Consider the following 17,754-nt stretch of genomic DNA (forward strand, 5'->3'; position numbering starts at 1 on the left):
CAGCCTCTCGGCTGGACTCACCACCTTCTTGAAGTCAACTCTGCACTTTGCTACTCCAAACACAGAGTCTAGAGCTTAAAAATAATTTATTGCTTTTTGTTTTAACAGCCATTTTCTGTATGCTGTAGAAGTACTGATTTTATGTGTCTTTAAATGTTTACACAAATTGTTTACAAAACCTAAGAATGTTTCTCCATAATTTTGACCTATCTGTTCCATAATTTAGAAAACCAAGGGTTGCTCATAATTGCTGCAAGTGAAACAAGAAATGCCAGAAAGAGGCCTTTAGCAAGACTCTGGGAATATGGTTCTCCTGGAAAAAAACAAAACAAAACAAAAAGTGTAAGTGTGTGAGAGCTAAATTTCAATTTACACAACCCAAAGATACAGATTAAAGTGTATGCAAAAGCATTCTTTCAGACTAAACTCCCCACATCTAATTATGTTTCGAAGAAATACGGCCTTTCATGCTTTGTGGCATGTTTATAATTTGTTTATAAACAATTGTTTATAATTTTACCTGTGTAAAAACGTGTCAGTGGATAAAGGAGTTGTGGCCAGCACACCTCATTTCGATTGCAGTCAAACTCTGCATAAAGCTTCTGATACCTGGAAAAAAGGAACCTTTTGGTCAATGCAATTCACATCTGCTGAACATAATGAGAGGTTATCAATGTTTTTACCAAAATTACCTGGTCACTGGAAGGGGTGGCTGAGCTGGGACTTCAATGAACTGAACAGAAGCTGTGATGGGAAGGAAGCTGAGGGTGTTTTTGCAGCCAAGCCCACACTGGAACTGCCATAAGACTGTTGAGTAACTGTAAGAAAAAGCACAAGTATTGCTTGAGGGCTGGGAATGGAAGTTTAGACCCTAAACACAAGCAGGAAAGGACAAAACACACAGTATTTATTGTGAAGTTGATAATCCCCCGATTTTCCGCATTGTACAAGGGGAGAACTTGCACAGCCTGGAAATCAGGTAAAACAGAACAGAATGCTAATTATTTGATAGAGATTGACTTAATGGAGGGAGGAGTGTTTGCAGAGTGAAAATTCCCTGTTTCAGGAAAGAATAAAGCATTTAGCACAGCTCCCGAGAGCTCTGCAATGGGGTGAGCCAGAACACAGGACAATCTTGATGGGATGCCCTGTGTATGCTTGCTGCTGGCAGCATCTGATGTTTTATTTAATATTTCAGTGAAGTATAAAGATTATCTGCTTTTAATCATTGATTTTTTTTCTTTCATTTTCATTTCAGTGGGAGAAAGGCTAACTTGGTTGTGATCAAAGGAATTTGGGGTTGCAAAGTGAAAGGCATGTAAAAAAACAGCATCGAAACCCACCCTTTTTGTTTGTAAAATTAATTTGGGATATGTTAGGCTCAAAATGAAGCATTTATTTGTCAGATAGCCAGAGATACAACACACTTTACCTGATCTGCACAGCAAGAATCTGCTGCTGGGGAATCCCTTGCACTGCTCCCAATTTAGTAAAGACTATGTGAATATTCAGGTTTGCAGGAATATCTGGACAAATGCCTTTTAAGCCTCCAGTGCTCACATTAGAACTAAATGGATCAAGACCTATGAAGGAGAATGGAGGGATTTAAATGTAAATATTGTGGAAAACACTATATATTCCATAATTAGGTTATTATCATAGCCCAGTGAAATGCTGGTAACACACAGGAACACATTAAAAAAGTTTCTCTCTATAAAAAACACCTAAGGAGTAATTTAAGGTGTTAATTTTTAACACCAAGTCATGTTAAGTGTACAGGCTGGCAGTAAAAAATGCAGTATCCACAGACATACTGAATTATGTGCCTGAAATTACAATTTGGATTTATTTTGACATGCTTTATTGACTTTATGGGCATATTTAGACTACAAAGAACAACACAAGCCTCACTTACGAATAATTTCCACCCAGTCATTTAGATCACTGTGACTGGAATTGTCCCTCTTTCCAATGTGAGTAGCTTGTATTAATGCATTCAGTTTCTCAGTCACATTTCCTCTGCAAAGTAAGAATGTAACATCACACACAATGTAAATCTCTACTGTCTTACCACTCTGGGTTGCAATATTACTGTATCCTAAGGTCGGTTTCATCTGAAAGATGTTATCACACAACAAAAATAAACTTGAACTATTGAAGGGAAGAAATGGCAAAGTATTGCAGCCAACACAATTCCCATTTGAGTAAAGAGTGAAACCATTATTATGATTTCCCATCAAAAACAGAAGTGAGACTATTAACCACAAAAAGCTGAAACACACACATGAATATTTGAAAAGAATGTACCAGTGCTGATGGGAGGCACTTGTAGACAGTCACAAAACAATCAACAAGAGGGATGAAGCAGAGATAAACAATTCAGCTTGTGTAGCTCACCTTAAAAGGCTGCAATCTTCATTAATATCAACTTCTAGGATGCACCCAGAATATGAGTCTACTCCAAATAGAACTGGTCTGTAAGTTGCTGATGCACATAAACCTCTGCCAGCTGTGAAATGAAAACATCTTACTTACTTTGGATCTCTAGCTTTCAATTTTGTGCAAAACATTAGAATGCAAACTCAGCATGGTAGAATTCAAAAACAGATACAGGTCCATTCAATTTTCCAAAGCATTAAAAGTTTTCTCACTGACTTTTGAAAGTTTGGGAAAGAAAAGCAAAATCTGGCAGAGTTTTTTTAACTAAAATATGTTTTTAAAAATCAAATAAAGCTCCAACATTTTAGCATGAACTACAACTGAAGTTGCAACCTCACAAGCCAATACCTGGCTGCCAAATGTTTAGGCTTCCAAGAGGGTCAGAAGCATTCAGATTTGCAGCTCTCACTGGTTTTCCAACTTGATACCCTAAACAGAGAAGAGTAAATTAAGAACACTGTAGAATCTATAAGCATTAGCATTGTTTGAAATGTCATCAATCTTGAAGTTAATGACAAGACATTTCCATTACAGTGGGAATGGCCTCAGTTTAAATAATCAATATCTCTGGAACAAAAGCCTAAGAACCACTCACTCCCATTAGCAGGGCAGTAAGGCAGGAAGGTGAAGGCAACATAAAGAAGTACAAAAGAAATATAAAATATAATCACTGGTAAGAATCTGTACAGTACAATTTTTTTTTTACTTTTAACAGGCAAAATAAAGTATTAATACCTGGACTCTCAAACAGTTCCTCTCCATTAGTACTGTTTAAACTTAGAAATTCAACTGTGAATCTCTGTGTCAGGATTTCTGGTGAAAGAAAAAAAATATGACTTTTAAATAAGTAAATTAGCAAAATTCTGAGATTCTATCACAGAATTTCCATACAGAACACAAATAAATAAATCAAAAATCATAAAAGGAATGTCATGGTACCTCCATCACATAAGCTTCCATGGAAGACAGTGACATTTACTTGCTCAATGTTCTTGTCTTTCCAAATGAATTTATAATGTTCTGCAAAAGTTACATTTTGACACAGAACCTCAGCAGCAAGAAGGTTTTCTGGCAGAAGGGAAAAAGAGAAAAGGTCATTATTAAAAGCATTCTAATTAGAAAGTTCTGCTACTGTAGCTGAGAAAGAACACATTAAAATCTTGGCAAAATTCTGGAAATTACAACATTCATCTTTTTAAGAATTTATTTTACTGTTTCAATGTGCAATGGTGCAATCCCCCATGTAAGCACAGTAAGGAACCTGATTTCCTGACCAACTATGATGAACTGGAGTAGATGGAAGCCAGTTTACTTTTTCAGTCTTAGATAACATACAAAATTCCTCCTAAGAATTGCAGCAGCTAAACATTTTAGACATCAAAATAATCTATTTCATGTACAATCCAAGTTAAGTAAGAAACATGATTTAAATGGAAGAGACCTACCACTTTCAGTGATGAATTTGCCCCTGTCAGTGATGGCTCTGTAGACAACATTTTGTTGGATGAAGTCTGAGAACAAAAAACAAAAAAAGACTTCTGTTTTCACATCCAAGGTGCAATCCTTGTTGTTATGAAAACTGAGTAGGAAATGATTTAGAAAATTAGTTTTGGTAAAGACCCAGGCTGTTTATGTGGTTTGAAAGCACAGCTAATTATCTTTACAGAGGTAATATAGACTAACAAAATTAGACAATTATGGAGCATAAAATAAAATGTTTATGCTGGCAATCACATTATCTGAAACTCCAGAATGACTCTTCATAAGTACAGGCCTTTGTAATGCAGAGTTATCACTTCTCACTAACTCTAAAAAGCTGATGCTGCACCCTCCTGACAGAAAAAGGGCTCTGCAACAGTCTGAAAATGAGTCACCAGGACAGGTAAATGGGAAACAAAGGCCCATCCCATTATTTCTTACTTCCTAAATATTGGAAAACAGTGGGACACTTGCTAGAAGGTCATGAGGAACAGGAGCAGAACATCCCCAAATGCTGAACTACAGCCGCAAGACAACACAGATGTTATATTACTGTACCACCAGCCCTTGGGTTTGTTCTGTTCCAGCAGCTCTGAGAAGCATAAAACACATTCCTGCTTGGATTTCTGCAGCCTACCTGCAGTGCCACTGTTTATCCTCACGTCGTGGGGCAGGCCTTCCTTGTAAGACTCCAAACTGGTCAGGCACTTGACATCAAAGTCATGGAGATACGCCACGGGAGCGTTCCTGACACACTGGCCAGCCATGGATCGCTGGGGGTGGTTCACAGAAATAAGGGTTTGCTTTTCATTTAAAGATTATTTGTTAGTAAAATCCCCCACGTGTGCACTACAGCCACACATAACACTTTGACAAGCAAGCTGTCTGATGTTATAGAAACACCTCAGCCTCTGGTGTTAACTCAGAGGTTAACATTATCAATGCACAGTTTTAAAAGTAGTTTCAATGTATACCCTGACTTCATCTTCATTTGTGAAAATAATTATAACCAACAAGTGTCTCCAAAATGCATTACCTGTTGCAGGGATGAGGAAGGATAATATTTACTTTTAATAATGACTTTGTGGGTTTGTTTGGGGTTTTTTTGGTTGGTTGTTTGGTTGAGGGGTTTTTAGTGGCTAATACACCTCACCACTTCCCAACATCAAGTTGCTGAAATTGGATGCAAAGCCGTAAGGAGTGTGATGCAGGGAGTTCCAAACAAACCAAGAGGAATCAAAAGCTCATAAGCACCAAGTGATTACCTGGGGAACAGTAAAATATTCATCTTCTTCCGTTATAATTGGATCTCCTTCTCTGTAACCAGTGAAAGGTTTCTCAGGAGAAGTTTGTAGAGGGATCTTAAACGAAGGAACTTTGGGTGTAGAACTGCAAACAAGTTTAAAAATTAAACAATGCTTTACTCTTTACCTCACACAAATAATTACAGTTTTCTTTCATGTCCCCTGTTCTTATAAACTACCAATGATATTTCTCCACTTGCAATTAAAGTTTACATCCTAAAACCCTAATTTCAAAGTAACTTCCATTATAAGGACAGGTTCTATTTTTGGTTGCATAATGACTGCAATGAGAAAATAATTTTATTTAAGACTTACATAGAGCCATGATAAAAATAGCCAAGAAATGGTGTGTTGTCTAGAGAGGACTGTACACAAAGGAAGGGAAACCACTCAGGGGTGTATTCCATCGACTGGGAAGAGCACAGCTGATCATAAGGTGGGTTTACATCCCCACCAAACACTCCAGTGAAACATGATCCACGGAATAACTGCTGCAAGTCTGGTGAACACTCCTGAAAGGGAAAAGTGTGGTCACCTTTAACAAGGGGATTGCAATACCTTTGGCAATATAAAGCCAAACTTACAGGTAAATCAAGCAACTTTGTAGAGAGAACATATTTACTTTTAGAAATACTGGAATATTCAAACACTCCCTCTGGCCCATGTAGTCTGAAGCATCCAGTACTTCTCTCTCCCCACAGATAAGAAAGTCTAGAAAGTTTGAAAACATTTAATCAAATTTTAACAAGAAATAAGTACCAGATCACAGCAACAACGAACATCACAAGCTCCAGCTGTTAAGTTACAAGGACAAGAGCCCAAGGGCTTAAATGCCTGGTTTGGGATGATGGTTGCATTTTCTGTAACAGAAGCAGAAGAGAAAATCAGATTTAGTGGACTGAAATCCAAATAAAAAGACCATGCACACAGCAGTTTATTCTGTTAAATGATGGAGATATCATGTTTAAATTCCACTGTTTGCTCAGTATCTCTCATTGCTGCCCAAATCCCGATTTTTCCACACAGAAAGAAAAAAGAACAGCCAAAATGCCATTTTTCCTTTAGCACTTACCTGACACATTTCCTGCAAAGGAAGAGTTGGCAAATATTTCAGCTTGAATCAGGAGCTGTGCCAGCACCACTGAACCACGGCAAGCCAAAACCTGGAGTGTTTCCACCCTGCACAGAGGTGAGGGGCAGCACTCGGTGCCATTGGGCAAACACAGCTCCAGAGTTCTGGCGAGGCTGACACTCACCTTGGAAGTGTCCTGGAAAAACACAAAATAAAGTTTGACAGCTCTGGTGGCTTGTGTTAAATTGCTCCTGTCTATACCATTCATCAGCTTCTGAGAGAAAAGTGGAATAATAGAAAAATCAGTATTTTACATACCACACCAGGAGTTACGTCCAAATTCCAATCTCCAGCTCTTTTACTTCCACTGCAATTTGCAAGTTGCAATTTTCCTATAATAAAATAAAAATTATAAAGATATTCAACTGTCATTTAGAAAAGACTGGGAAATGAGAAGTACATTTAAACTCCTCTTGTACCTTCAGGCACAGTCTCAGGCCCAGGGGACACAGAACCAACTCAGAACCAGGGGGTTAATCACAGGAATGTCTGAAATTCCTGTTTCTGTAACTATTAAGACACTAAATGACATGCATTACCATTTCTCTAGTAATTTTTGTGTCAAAAAAATATGAACAATGCAAACGTATTTATTTACGTGGGGAAAGGGGGTTGAAGTGTTCTTACCTGTCTCTGCATCTCCAGGACTTAAAAATATAGAAAAATTAACTCCTGAAGAACTGCCAAGAAAAAATGAATTGACTCTGGGCCCTGACATATGAATAAACGAAGGCTGAAAGACTAAAACAAAAGAGAAAGAAACAAGTTGATTGAAAAAGGTAACACAGACAACAGACATACAGATTTTGTGCTTGGGGTATATTTTTACACTCTTAAATCGTCACAAACAGAAGAAAAATATCATATAATGCCTAGTACAGGGTTGTATTTCCCTTATTACCAAGTGCTGGAGGAGTGAGTGTAGCTTTTTATGCCACAAGTTTACATGTGTGAAGATGCCCAGTAAACAGGCAGTAAAATAACATTATAGCACTTCCAGCCCACGCAGATACTACACAGCTCAGGCAACACCATATTTACCATTTCTTGCTGACTTGAGCTTACGCTTTTTAATTTTTGGGGGCCATGAATTGTGCCAGGGATGTCCCGCTACCTGCGATCCAGGAACTGCGGGAATGGCCTGCGGAATGGGAATGCTGAAGTGTCAAGTTTAGAGTTCGCAGTTGGGAGTTTTTCTGGATATTTCGTTATAGATTTTGCTAATGTTGAAAGGTCCGACAATAAACTGCTCCCTTTGTGCTGAGCAGCGGCAGAAACTCCACGCTGGGGTTTGGGAAGGGCGCCCAAGCCCGAACTTTGGAGAACAACCCTCAGGGTCTGCGCCGCCTCCCCTCACGCCCACCCGGCCATCCCTCCCCACATCCCTGCCCGTCCCTCGCCCCCCGGAGGCCGCTCACGCCCTGACCCACCGATGTCCCCGGCCGCCTGCCCGGGGCAGGGAGCCGCCCGCAGCAGCAGCAGCAGCAGCAGCGCCCCGAAGACAACAACCCCCATCGCTCTACGGCGGCCCCTCGGCCGCCATCTTGCAGCGCCAGCGCGGCGCCATGGCAACAGGGAGGGCGGGAAGCGGCGCCATGGCAACGGGGAGGGCGGGAATTCGCCTCACGGGAAGGAGGGCGGGAATTCGCCTCACGGGAAAGAGGGCGGGAATTCGCCTCACGGGAAGAAGGGCGGGAAGAAAGAGCCCTGGGCACAACGAACAAAGCTAACAACGCTAACAAACAAGCTCTAAGTGTGTGAGAATAAATAAATAAATAAATAAATAAATAAAGTGTGTGAGAATGAACGAAGCTAACAACGCTAACAAACAAGCTCTAAGTGTGTGAGAATAAATAAGTAAATAAATAAATAAATAAAGTGTGTGAGAATAAATAAAGTAAGTAAGTAAGTTTAGGGCCCTCAGACCCAGGGGAGGGTGTCGGCATGGTTTGGGAAGAGGGAGGTAGTATCAATTATGAACATGAAGGAATGCAGAATTTATGGACCACGAGGACATCTGGCTGGACTTCCAAGTTAAGGAAGAAGCTTAATAAAACCAGCTCAGTAATTGTGCTGAAATCAGATCCGAGCAGGTAAAAGGTAGTTCTGGTAGGAGATCAGTGACTCAAGAAACCTCCAACCCAAAAGGAGAGAAACTGAGTATGTGAACTAATTAGAATGAGAAGCAAGAGAATCATTAACCAATAAGCATTAGAGTACTAATTAATAAGAAGTATGTAACTTGCAGCAAATAAACACTAATCCCTTTGTTTGCTAGAATGTATAAATAGCTACATTTTCATAACTGATGTATATTTTACAGAGCAGTTCCCATCTACCTCAATGAATAAAGCAATGTTGATTTTCTAAGCTTACAAACTGGTTAAGAGAGTTTTATTTTCTGGTTTTCAGTGACAATCCCAAACAGATCTGTCCAGCATCTTCCCTGATTCCACCTGGACCTGTCCTCTCTCACCCATTGTCAGTCACATCACACCAAGGGACTCAAACAACAAAACTCTAAGAAAATCATCTAGTTCACCTTTAACTATCAAAGCAACATCTGACCACATTTGAAAAAGAGACAGTCTTTATTACAAAAGTTTTATACAATGTAAATTATAAATACAGCCTTCACACAAAATGGCTTTTTTCAACAACAAAAAAATAAAAGCTTGCCTTGTTATGTTGGCAAGCCCAGAAAAAAACTGGCACTGCAGCTGTTACAGTGACAAAACCTGATGTGAACATCAACACCTGACAAATTCCTGTTTACACATGGGGAAGGAAAAAATAACTCGTTTTCTACGTGGAAAAAAAATTCCTCTGTATTCCTTTCAGGGGAAAGGTTGAACTACTAAATTATATAGTACTCTTTAGAAGGTGGTATGTTTGTTTCTTTAAGTGAAAGACACATTCAGAAGTACACTGCAGTCCTTCCTGACATAAAAGACACTAATCCAAAAGTTTTTATTCTCATCACATCAGATGGAAACCCACATACTAAAAATAAGCTGTGCCTGTTATCATATTACAACTACATTTCTTGCTCTCCAGTTTCAAAATAAAACCTTGAAGACTAACCAGTTATGATGTTATTTTAAACAAAGGGAGGCCTTTTCCTTTCACAAATGAAGAGAGATCAAATTGAGAAAGAAATACCACGAGGACAGTACAGTCACAGCAATATGTGAGTGCACAATTCAGGGCAATTAGCACCTTTTTTTTTTTCCAAGTGGCTCACAAAAACCATCTTGAAAATGATGGCTCATATTGCTAGTAAGTAGCTGAAGTCCCTGAACAACACAGCACTACCATTCTGATCCTACACACTTGAAATGGTCAATTTTAACTTTACCCCAACACATAGAAAGAATCAAAGCTTTCTTGACTTTGAAAATAACCTGGAGGTGTGAAACTTTGGAGTGGCCAGAACACCCTCCAATTCCCAGGCTGTGTCCCTTTACCAGGATGTAACTTCTGGTTCCTCTTACAGTTAATAATTAGTATTTAAAACAGCACAGATTACACGGTAATACAGTGATTTGTTACTTAACAGGCTGCATAGAAGACATACATTTTAAATATTTATCCCCTAAGAAACAAGTAATAGCACTGCACACAGTTCTCTTTCACATCCAAGAAAAAGTGCCACCAGTTTCTCAAGTAGGTTCCATTTCATGGAATTACTGGAGGAGGTAATGATGTATTTACATAATGTTGCTATGCAGCTACCTTTAATTTCTTCTTCTTTGCTTTCATGACAGGTGGCAATGATATTTTGAAAGCAGTCCTGGAAAAAAAATATGGAACAGCAACTGTCAGACACACTGAACATACTCCCACACCCACCCCTGAAATACAAAGAATAAACACTTACTCGCAGGTACTGCAGATGGGACTGAAGTTGCAGAATACTGAAAAAAATCAAAGAATTGTCTTTCACTAAAACAGGTCATTGGAATGTAAGAAATCAGACTGTTAGATATTCATAAACTTACTTGACAAGCACACAGAGCACACGTAGCCAATTTCAATGAGGTTCCGGTGACAGAAGCAGGCAGCTCTGTAGTCAACATGAACAGGAGGTGGAAGGACGAGCTGTGATCTCTGCTCTTGATCAGGGAGAAAAACCCACTGCATGGATAGAGAGGAGGAGTATTTTGTGAATTGGGTTGGTACTCTGTATTATCTCATCAGTGAAGTGACTAATATCTCATATCTGACACACGAAAAACACTGAAGCATTTTTAAGTGACTTACCAACAAATACTGCAGAAGGGATGGCATGTGGGGCACTTTCAGATATATGCCACCTGTAATGTCACAGGCCTGCAAAGCAGAGACAATGATCAGATTGTTGTTTGATGACATTAACAAGGCAACTAAATATCCATGTACTGCACAAGGTCTGCACATCAGAACTGTCAGATCCACTGAACATATTTCCACACCCACTCTTGATTCAAGGAAAGAGCTGAAAAACATGTTGAACTGTCTAACATCAAGTATTTATGAGTTAATACAAATGGCAAATAAGAACAGCAAGTCTGTACCTGTTGTAGAAGGCCCGAATCAGAGTCCAAGACACAGGCATCAATCAAAATACTCTGCAAGACATGAAATGCACAAAAAACAAATTTAGCCAGCACCCACACAGCCCTGTCAGTGTTACTGTCATGACTTGTTTCCACAATAAGTGCACTACAAATTATGTAATCATGACAGAAATTATCATTTGTGTTATCTTTGCAGAGAAATAAAAGATAACATAAATGGTAAAAAGGCCAGGTTTACCTGTTTCTGTGCTGCGAAGATCACGTTCATGAAATTCATGTATTGCAATGCGCTGTCTTCTGCAGCTTTTATGACCTAAATAAACACTCAGACTTGTTAGCCTACATATATCACCAGATTCCAAGATTAAAAGAAAACTGTGACAGCAGAAGATCTTACCAGAATCCTTGATTTGATTTCTTGATTGGCTAAGTATTAAAAAGAAAGAGAAATTCATCAGCACCTTGTTTGTATCACCCCCTTAATTCTGTAGCATCTGACATCATCCAGAATATACTGGATGTTAGCTCTAACAGGTCAGATTAAATATCTACATAAAATTATTTCCAGTCTCAGTGGCAACTATCTATGAACTAATTCCTCTCAACTCTCCAGTTATTCCAAGGAAATTCCAGTTACAGTTTTATCTGCACACAACAGAAAATCTCCTTAAGCACGTGGATTATTGATCAAGTCCTTTAACGTTTTTTTTTTTTAAATTAGGCAACTTCAAATGATCAAAATAAACCTCTACCTATTACTGCCAATTTTTGAAATGGGGATGTGTCCAAACATGAATATTTGTTTGTGTGTCCATGTGCATTTATACTTGTTATTCAGGTTAAAGTATTTACTCAACGTTGAAAACAGGGAAAGAGGTGTTACCTTTTAGGTCTTTGCCCATCTTGTTGATGTCTACACAGCTGGCATTAAGGAAATCTATATTCCATTCTTGGAAATAATTCCATGATCCACACCACACATTCACCATCTTGGCCAACACACAAGCCACAGTCATCAGGGAAATGTTTCAGTTTTAAGTATTAGAACAAAACAAGAACAGTAAAAGTTAGTATTATAAGAAAGACTCTAAAGAACACATAAAGGCTTTGAAGATTCTGTGACCAAAAGGATACAACAAAGTGCTTTAGCAAGTGATCCTGCTAACAGGGTTTCTGTTTGCTGGCCCTTCATGTCAGCTGCAATACAAGAAAAAGTGCAAAAAGTTACTTTTATATATAAAAACAGCTACTGAACCGAACAATACAAAATACCACACATTTTTATCTTTGGAAAATAATAACAATACAGAGGCCTAAGTGTCAAGCACAATAAACTCAACTACTTTGGGTATATTAAAATTCATATGATAAAAACAGAGGACATTTCTGCAACTCCTTGACAGTCCAGATGTTTTGCAATTTTGCCTATTAAGCCTAGAATTTTCTTCTCCTTACTCTTTGTCATGAGGTCTTTAATCTCTTCTGCAATTGCATCGTTTATTGCTGTTAATAATTCATATTTTCCATCCTTGCTGCCGGAGCAATTGGATTCCATGGAAGGGCCTCCCTCTCCAAAGGGATCTGCAGCTGCCCAACGCTTCCCAGGGTACAGGAAACGGCTGCAACAGAGGAAAAACAAAGTATTCATGTAACAAAAACATGCTATAAATTAATTAGCTGCAGATAACAATAGTCTGAAGTTTAATTTTAAATGCTTTTAATACTTTAGGCATTAAAGAGATGACATAAGACCTTCAACTTAAACTGGAGCAAAACCCACATTCAGCTCTCTTTTGAGACATCTCTTAAGAAATCTGGCAAGAGATTCTTTGGGGGTAGATCCTGAGACTCACAAATTCCTGGGCAGAAAAATATCCCATAAAGAGGGACCTTCTTCTGCCACTAGCATTGTTCTACTCCTCATGTATCTACCATTCTCTCTCTGAGTATTTTTAAGTCTATTTAAACCTCCTTCTGTCTTCTAAGTATTTTTGTTGCTTAAGATTTTCTAAGTATTTTTGTCATTAAGATTCTTTCCTATATAATTTCAGCTAATTTCTTTTTTTAAGACAACGATATATTACACATTTTTAGCTTGGTTTCTTGCCATCAAACAAGAAAACCAGGAGACAGATAGAGGATACTCAAAACCTTTACACTGTTGAGAAGCAGCTGTACCTTTCCTGAGTGTGACTTGCTATCACAGCCAGTTTGTTGGTGCGATTCATGAGCAGGTGAGAGTTCCCCAGCACCATCACGGCATCGATGCATTTCGACAGGGTGAACTGCTGGGAAAAAAAAATAAAGCTGTAGCACAATAACACATACAGAGAAGCAATTCAGAAGAAATCTGTGAAGTGACTGCAGTTAAAAAAAAAAACCTTGAATTTGAAGATGCAGAAAGAGTTTTTGCTGTTTAAAAAGCTCTAATGAATACAGAACGCTGCACAGCTATTTCAAAAGGTATTACGATACCCATTATACCTGCTTTAGCAGACAATATTAGCACAGCTCAGAAGTCAATGAAAACGACACAATTTCCCCCAGCAATGGCCATCAGCAGCCCCAGCGCCCCCAGGCCGTACCTCAGCCTCTCCCAGCGCCCCCAGGCCGTACCTCAGCCTCTCCCAGCGCCCTCAGGCCGTACCTCAGCCTCTCCCAGCGCCCCCAGGCCGTACCTCAGCCTCTCCCAGCGCCCCCAGGCCGTACCTCAGCCTCTCCCAGCGCCCCCAGGCCGTACCTCAGCCTCTCCCAGCGCCCTCTTCCCCCACCAGATCGGGTTGGTGTCGAGCACGACGATCAGCAGGCTCAGCTCATCATCTGCAAAGGGACCGCACGGCAGCGTCACCCCGGGCCCGGGGCAGAGGGGTAAATCCCCTGGGGCCCGTCCATGGCCTCCTCCTCCCCACAGGGACCCCGATCCCCGCCGGGGCACCCCCAAACCCCTCCGGATCCCCCCCGGGGTATCCCGGCCCCGCTGACCCGCGCTCATCGCTCCGGCCGGGCAGCAGCAGCTCCGGCGCCCGTGGATGACGCCCGAGCCCCGCTTTCCTCATCCGGGCACGCCCCGGCCGGCCCTATCTCCACTCCCCGGGCCCGGCTCTCCCCATCCGGGCACGCCCCGGCCGGCCCCATCTCCACTCCCCGGGCCCGGCTCTCCCCATCCGGGCACGCCCCGGGCGGAGCGGCAGCGGCGATGAGCACGGACGGTAACGGGGGAGGCCGTGGGCACGGACGGTAACGGGGGCCTGGGGCAGCCCCGGGAGAGCCGGGCAGAGTAAAGCAGGGCCTGACTCTCCACGTTTATTTTCAGACTTGATCGAGACGTTCAGGGCGCAGCTAAGGGACGACCCCGATGTCTCCTCGGCCGTGGCCGCCATCCGAGCGCTGCTGGGGTTCCTCAAGCAGGACCGAGGTGGGTCTGGCTGTCCCCAGGGCGGGGGTCGAGCTGAGCCCCGGCTGTCCCCAGGGCGAGGCGTCTGACCGCACATCTCTGCCTCTCCCCAGGGGAAACCATCCAGGGCCTGCGGAACAGCCTGCGGGACGCCATCGACACCCTGTCGCGGGTGGACTCCTCGGTGGCCGTGTCCTCCGGCGGGGAGCTCTTCCTGCGCTTCATCAGCCTCACCTCGCTGGAGTATTCGGTAAGGGCTGCCCGCTCTGCCCCGCCGCTGCTGCTGCTGCTGCTGCTGCTGGAGCTGGAGCTGGAGCCCCCGGCCGCTCACCGCCCCTCCCGCTCTTTCCCAGGACTACTCCAAGTGCAAGGAGATCATGATCGAGCGCGGGGAGATCTTCCTGGCCAAAGTGTCTCTCTCGAGGAATAAAATCGCCAAGCTGTGTCACCCTTTCGTCAGAGACGGAGCTGTGAGTAGGCAGGGAGAGGATCTCTCTTGCTGGGTTTTGCTGTTGGTGACAGTGAGGGAGGAACAGGAGGGGAGAGGACTCTGATAGGGGTTTCTGCACAATGTTGTTCTGCACAGCAAGCCATGACACTCTTAAAAATAAAGATTTCTCAAGGCTCAGCAAAAGGAATGTGTGAATTTCTTTTGTCCTGGCAGCGAATCCTGACACACGCCTACTCCAGGGTGGTCCTCAGGGTGTTGGAAGCAGCTGTGGAGGCCAAGAAGAGATTCAGTGTTTATGTTACTGAATCGCAGCCTGATGGAGCAGGGTGAGTATTCATTCATTTGGTTTTTATCTTGGTTAACAGGGTAAGTTACAGCTATTATCCAGCTTGTCCTGCTCTAAGAAAAGCTGCTAGGCTTTGTTGGAGCATTTTAAATGGCAAGTGACACTCATGTCACATTATTCTGGACAGATTAAAAAAAATCTAAAATATATTGGTAATTAACTTTCCATACTTGATATTCTAATTAGTGTTATCTAGGTTTTCCTCAAAAGTTCACAAACTTTTGGTCAATGCCAGGCAACCTTTTCCCTTAGAAGACAGGAGACAACTGTTTTATAATTGTTTCTTTAAGAATTAGGCTAAAATAATCAGTATTATGCTAACCATAGCAAAGTAAAATATACAGCTAACAATGTCATTTAAAAATGCTAAATAATTCCTTCAGAGCAGATATTGTTGTGTAAGTGAAGGAGTAAACCCTGGGTGATACGTGTCACTAACAACACATAACAATTCCTTCCATTTCTGTACAATAACTGATTTTTTTTCTACCAGCAGGGAAATGGGGGGCAGTCACAGGCTTCAGTCTTTCAGACACTGCTTTCCTATCATTGTCTTTAAAAATTTAAGGTCCAAATGTTCTCTTTAATAGGCAAAAAATGGCAAAAGCCCTGAGGAAGCTGAACATCCCTGTGACTGTGATTCTAGATGCTGCAGTTGGGTGAGTCTGATCATAAATTTTAATATTTTTCATCAAAAAATTATTTTGACAGTAGGACAAAAAAAAAAAAAACAAAAAACAAAACAACACCCCACTTAGATGTAAGGAGCTTGTTCAGACTCCAGGGATATTAGTTAGTTTGTCATAGTCACCCAACAGGCCAAACGAGGTGCAGCTTCAGGAGCACAATTAGAATGTGTCAGCTACAACACAAGCATTTGATTTTGCATGTTGGAATGAAAGAAAGGACCCAGACCTAAGAACTTGTAGGGATATGTAAAAAAGAATTGAGGTGCTAAACAAAAAGGCCACTTTTTTTTCCTAATTTTCTTAAGTGTTGTCATTTTGTGGTTTCTTAAGGCATTTGCTAAATTACCACTGCTTAGTACATGAGTTCAATATATGAGAAAAGAAACAATTACAATAAATCTGAACATTCCAAGTCAGAGTTCAGCTTCTTCCAGCATTTACACAGTTGCCAGGATCAGCTGTGGCTGGGGAAGATATGGCTACTTAATATTCCTGCACTCCAAGGGTGTGTAACAGCATGTGGGCTTACAAGAGATGGATGAAACTAGTGCAGAAAATTGAAAGATTGTTTGAATTACTTCTCTTCTGTTCAGCAAGTCATTTGTCCTATTACCCACTAAGGCCTGGATTTTTTTTTCTCCCCTTTTAACAGCTACATTATGGAGAAAGTGGACCTGGTTTTGGTTGGTGCTGAAGGTGTAGTTGAAAGTGGAGGCATTATCAACAAGGTAATTGTGAGTTTCTTACATTATTCTCTAAACTCTGGACTCCTAAAGTTTGATTTCTTTGAAGCATTTAAAGCTTTTTTGAAAAGTCTCATCCATTTGGATTTTACCTAGTAAATGTCTGTTAATTGCTGGAATCTGGGCAGTATTGTCAGGCAAGCACTGAGTCTGCAACGTTGTCTTCCATCTGTCCCCACAGATTGGCACCAATCAAATTGCTGTGTGTGCCAAAGCCCAGAATAAACCATTTTATGTGGTAGCAGAAAGTTTCAAGTTTGTAAGACTCTTCCCTCTCAATCAGCAGGATGTCCCCGACAGGTTTAAGGTAAGAGAAACTCAACTTCCATCTCACCCAGCTGAGGTGCACACACTGGTGTGTCAGTGAAAAATTGTCTTTGAAGCATCTCTGATTATCTGGATCTCTCTGCTGTGGGGTGTTATGGGGTTGCTCCATGGTACAGTCAAGACATAATTTATATTGACACTCTGTTCCTAAAGCAGTTCCTTTAAGGCACAGGAGCAGCTGAGGGTGAGAAACAGTTAAACCAATAAACTCCAGAACTACAAATCGTGCTTTTTACACAAGATAAAAGAGCTGAGACCAAGGTGGCACCACTCTGTGCACTTGACTTCCTTCAGTTACACCACAAACATCTGCTTGAGGCTGGAGCGCTGCTCTTGCCCAGAAGAGGATTTAAACTGCAGTTGTGTAGTAATTAATGGTCTCTGTTTTCTTCTAGTACAAAGCAGACACTCTGAAAACGAGTCAGAATCTAACAGAGGAGCACCCCTGGATTGACTACACCTCCCCATCACTGATCACACTGCTCTTCACAGACCTGGGTGTGCTGACTCCTTCAGCTGTCAGTGATGAACTCATTAAACTCTACCTGTAACTCAGAGACTCCTGCACAGGATCTGTCATCTGCAGAACTATCAGTTCTTGTTCTAAGAACTTGGAGGATGGTACATGAACATGGCAAGGAAATGCCATTAGAAGGATTAACATAATTATGGACCACTATTGAAAAAAATACCCAAAGTTATTACAGCTTCTAAAGGCTGCAACTAAATTATTTCAAAGAGGGTTTGAGTATTTTGATACTGTAAAATAAAATCCCTTATGGTGTATCCAGACTCATTCTGAGGTGTGGTCTTGAGAAAACCAGAATTAAAACATACACAAGGCTGCTGATGGAAACCTGCAGCTCCTGCCACGCTTTTTAGCTTTGTCCT

The 17,754-nt window shown here is 41.3% G+C and overlaps 3 protein-coding genes across 5 annotated transcripts; 1 reads left to right on the plus strand and 2 right to left on the minus strand.

The window, feature by feature from the left end:
- Window positions 1-77: 77 nt before the first annotated feature.
- TCTN2 (tectonic family member 2) lies at window positions 78-8,013 on the minus strand. Its single transcript, XM_083874108.1, has 18 exons — window positions 7,785-8,013; window positions 6,982-7,095; window positions 6,613-6,686; window positions 6,295-6,490; window positions 5,982-6,082; window positions 5,538-5,734; window positions 5,184-5,307; window positions 4,556-4,691; window positions 3,885-3,950; window positions 3,379-3,507; window positions 3,175-3,252; window positions 2,788-2,868; window positions 2,398-2,509; window positions 1,916-2,019; window positions 1,433-1,583; window positions 693-818; window positions 521-609; window positions 78-313 (listed from the first exon to the last, which is right to left on the minus strand). The coding sequence occupies exons 1-18, from the start codon at window positions 7,867-7,869 to the stop codon at window positions 207-209; spliced, it is 2,070 nt and encodes a 689-aa protein (XP_083730234.1). The 5' UTR covers window positions 7,870-8,013; the 3' UTR covers window positions 78-206.
- An 887-nt stretch (window positions 8,014-8,900) lies between these two features.
- On the minus strand, window positions 8,901-13,984 carry GTF2H3 (general transcription factor IIH subunit 3). Of its 3 annotated transcripts, none has more exons than XM_083873904.1 (13): window positions 13,896-13,984; window positions 13,654-13,733; window positions 13,092-13,198; window positions 12,369-12,532; window positions 12,048-12,110; window positions 11,797-11,826; window positions 11,311-11,339; window positions 11,152-11,226; window positions 10,911-10,964; window positions 10,618-10,686; window positions 10,356-10,491; window positions 10,235-10,271; window positions 8,901-10,147 (listed from the first exon to the last, which is right to left on the minus strand). In XM_083873904.1, exons 1-13 carry the CDS (start codon window positions 13,903-13,905, stop codon window positions 10,078-10,080), a joined length of 924 nt encoding a protein of 307 aa, XP_083730030.1. In that variant the 5' UTR covers window positions 13,906-13,984; the 3' UTR covers window positions 8,901-10,077. The 3 variants fall into 3 exon arrangements, with proteins under 3 accessions (XP_083730030.1, XP_083730029.1, XP_083730031.1); XM_083873903.1 differs by having other exon boundaries at window positions 13,092-13,201; XM_083873905.1 differs by lacking the exons at window positions 13,654-13,733; window positions 13,896-13,984 and adding an exon at window positions 13,499-13,512.
- A 91-nt stretch (window positions 13,985-14,075) lies between these two features.
- EIF2B1 (eukaryotic translation initiation factor 2B subunit alpha) lies at window positions 14,076-17,655 on the plus strand. The gene is made up of 9 exons (XM_083873906.1): window positions 14,076-14,122; window positions 14,227-14,328; window positions 14,421-14,557; window positions 14,661-14,777; window positions 14,972-15,084; window positions 15,695-15,763; window positions 16,446-16,521; window positions 16,718-16,843; window positions 17,259-17,655. The coding sequence occupies exons 1-9, from the start codon at window positions 14,110-14,112 to the stop codon at window positions 17,412-17,414; spliced, it is 909 nt and encodes a 302-aa protein (XP_083730032.1). The 5' UTR covers window positions 14,076-14,109; the 3' UTR covers window positions 17,415-17,655.
- Window positions 17,656-17,754: the final 99 nt, after the last annotated feature.

The sequence above is a fragment of the Zosterops lateralis genome, assembly GCF_965231275.1.
Source record: "Zosterops lateralis genome assembly, chromosome: 17".
Classification (NCBI taxonomy): domain Eukaryota; kingdom Metazoa; phylum Chordata; class Aves; order Passeriformes; family Zosteropidae; genus Zosterops; species Zosterops lateralis.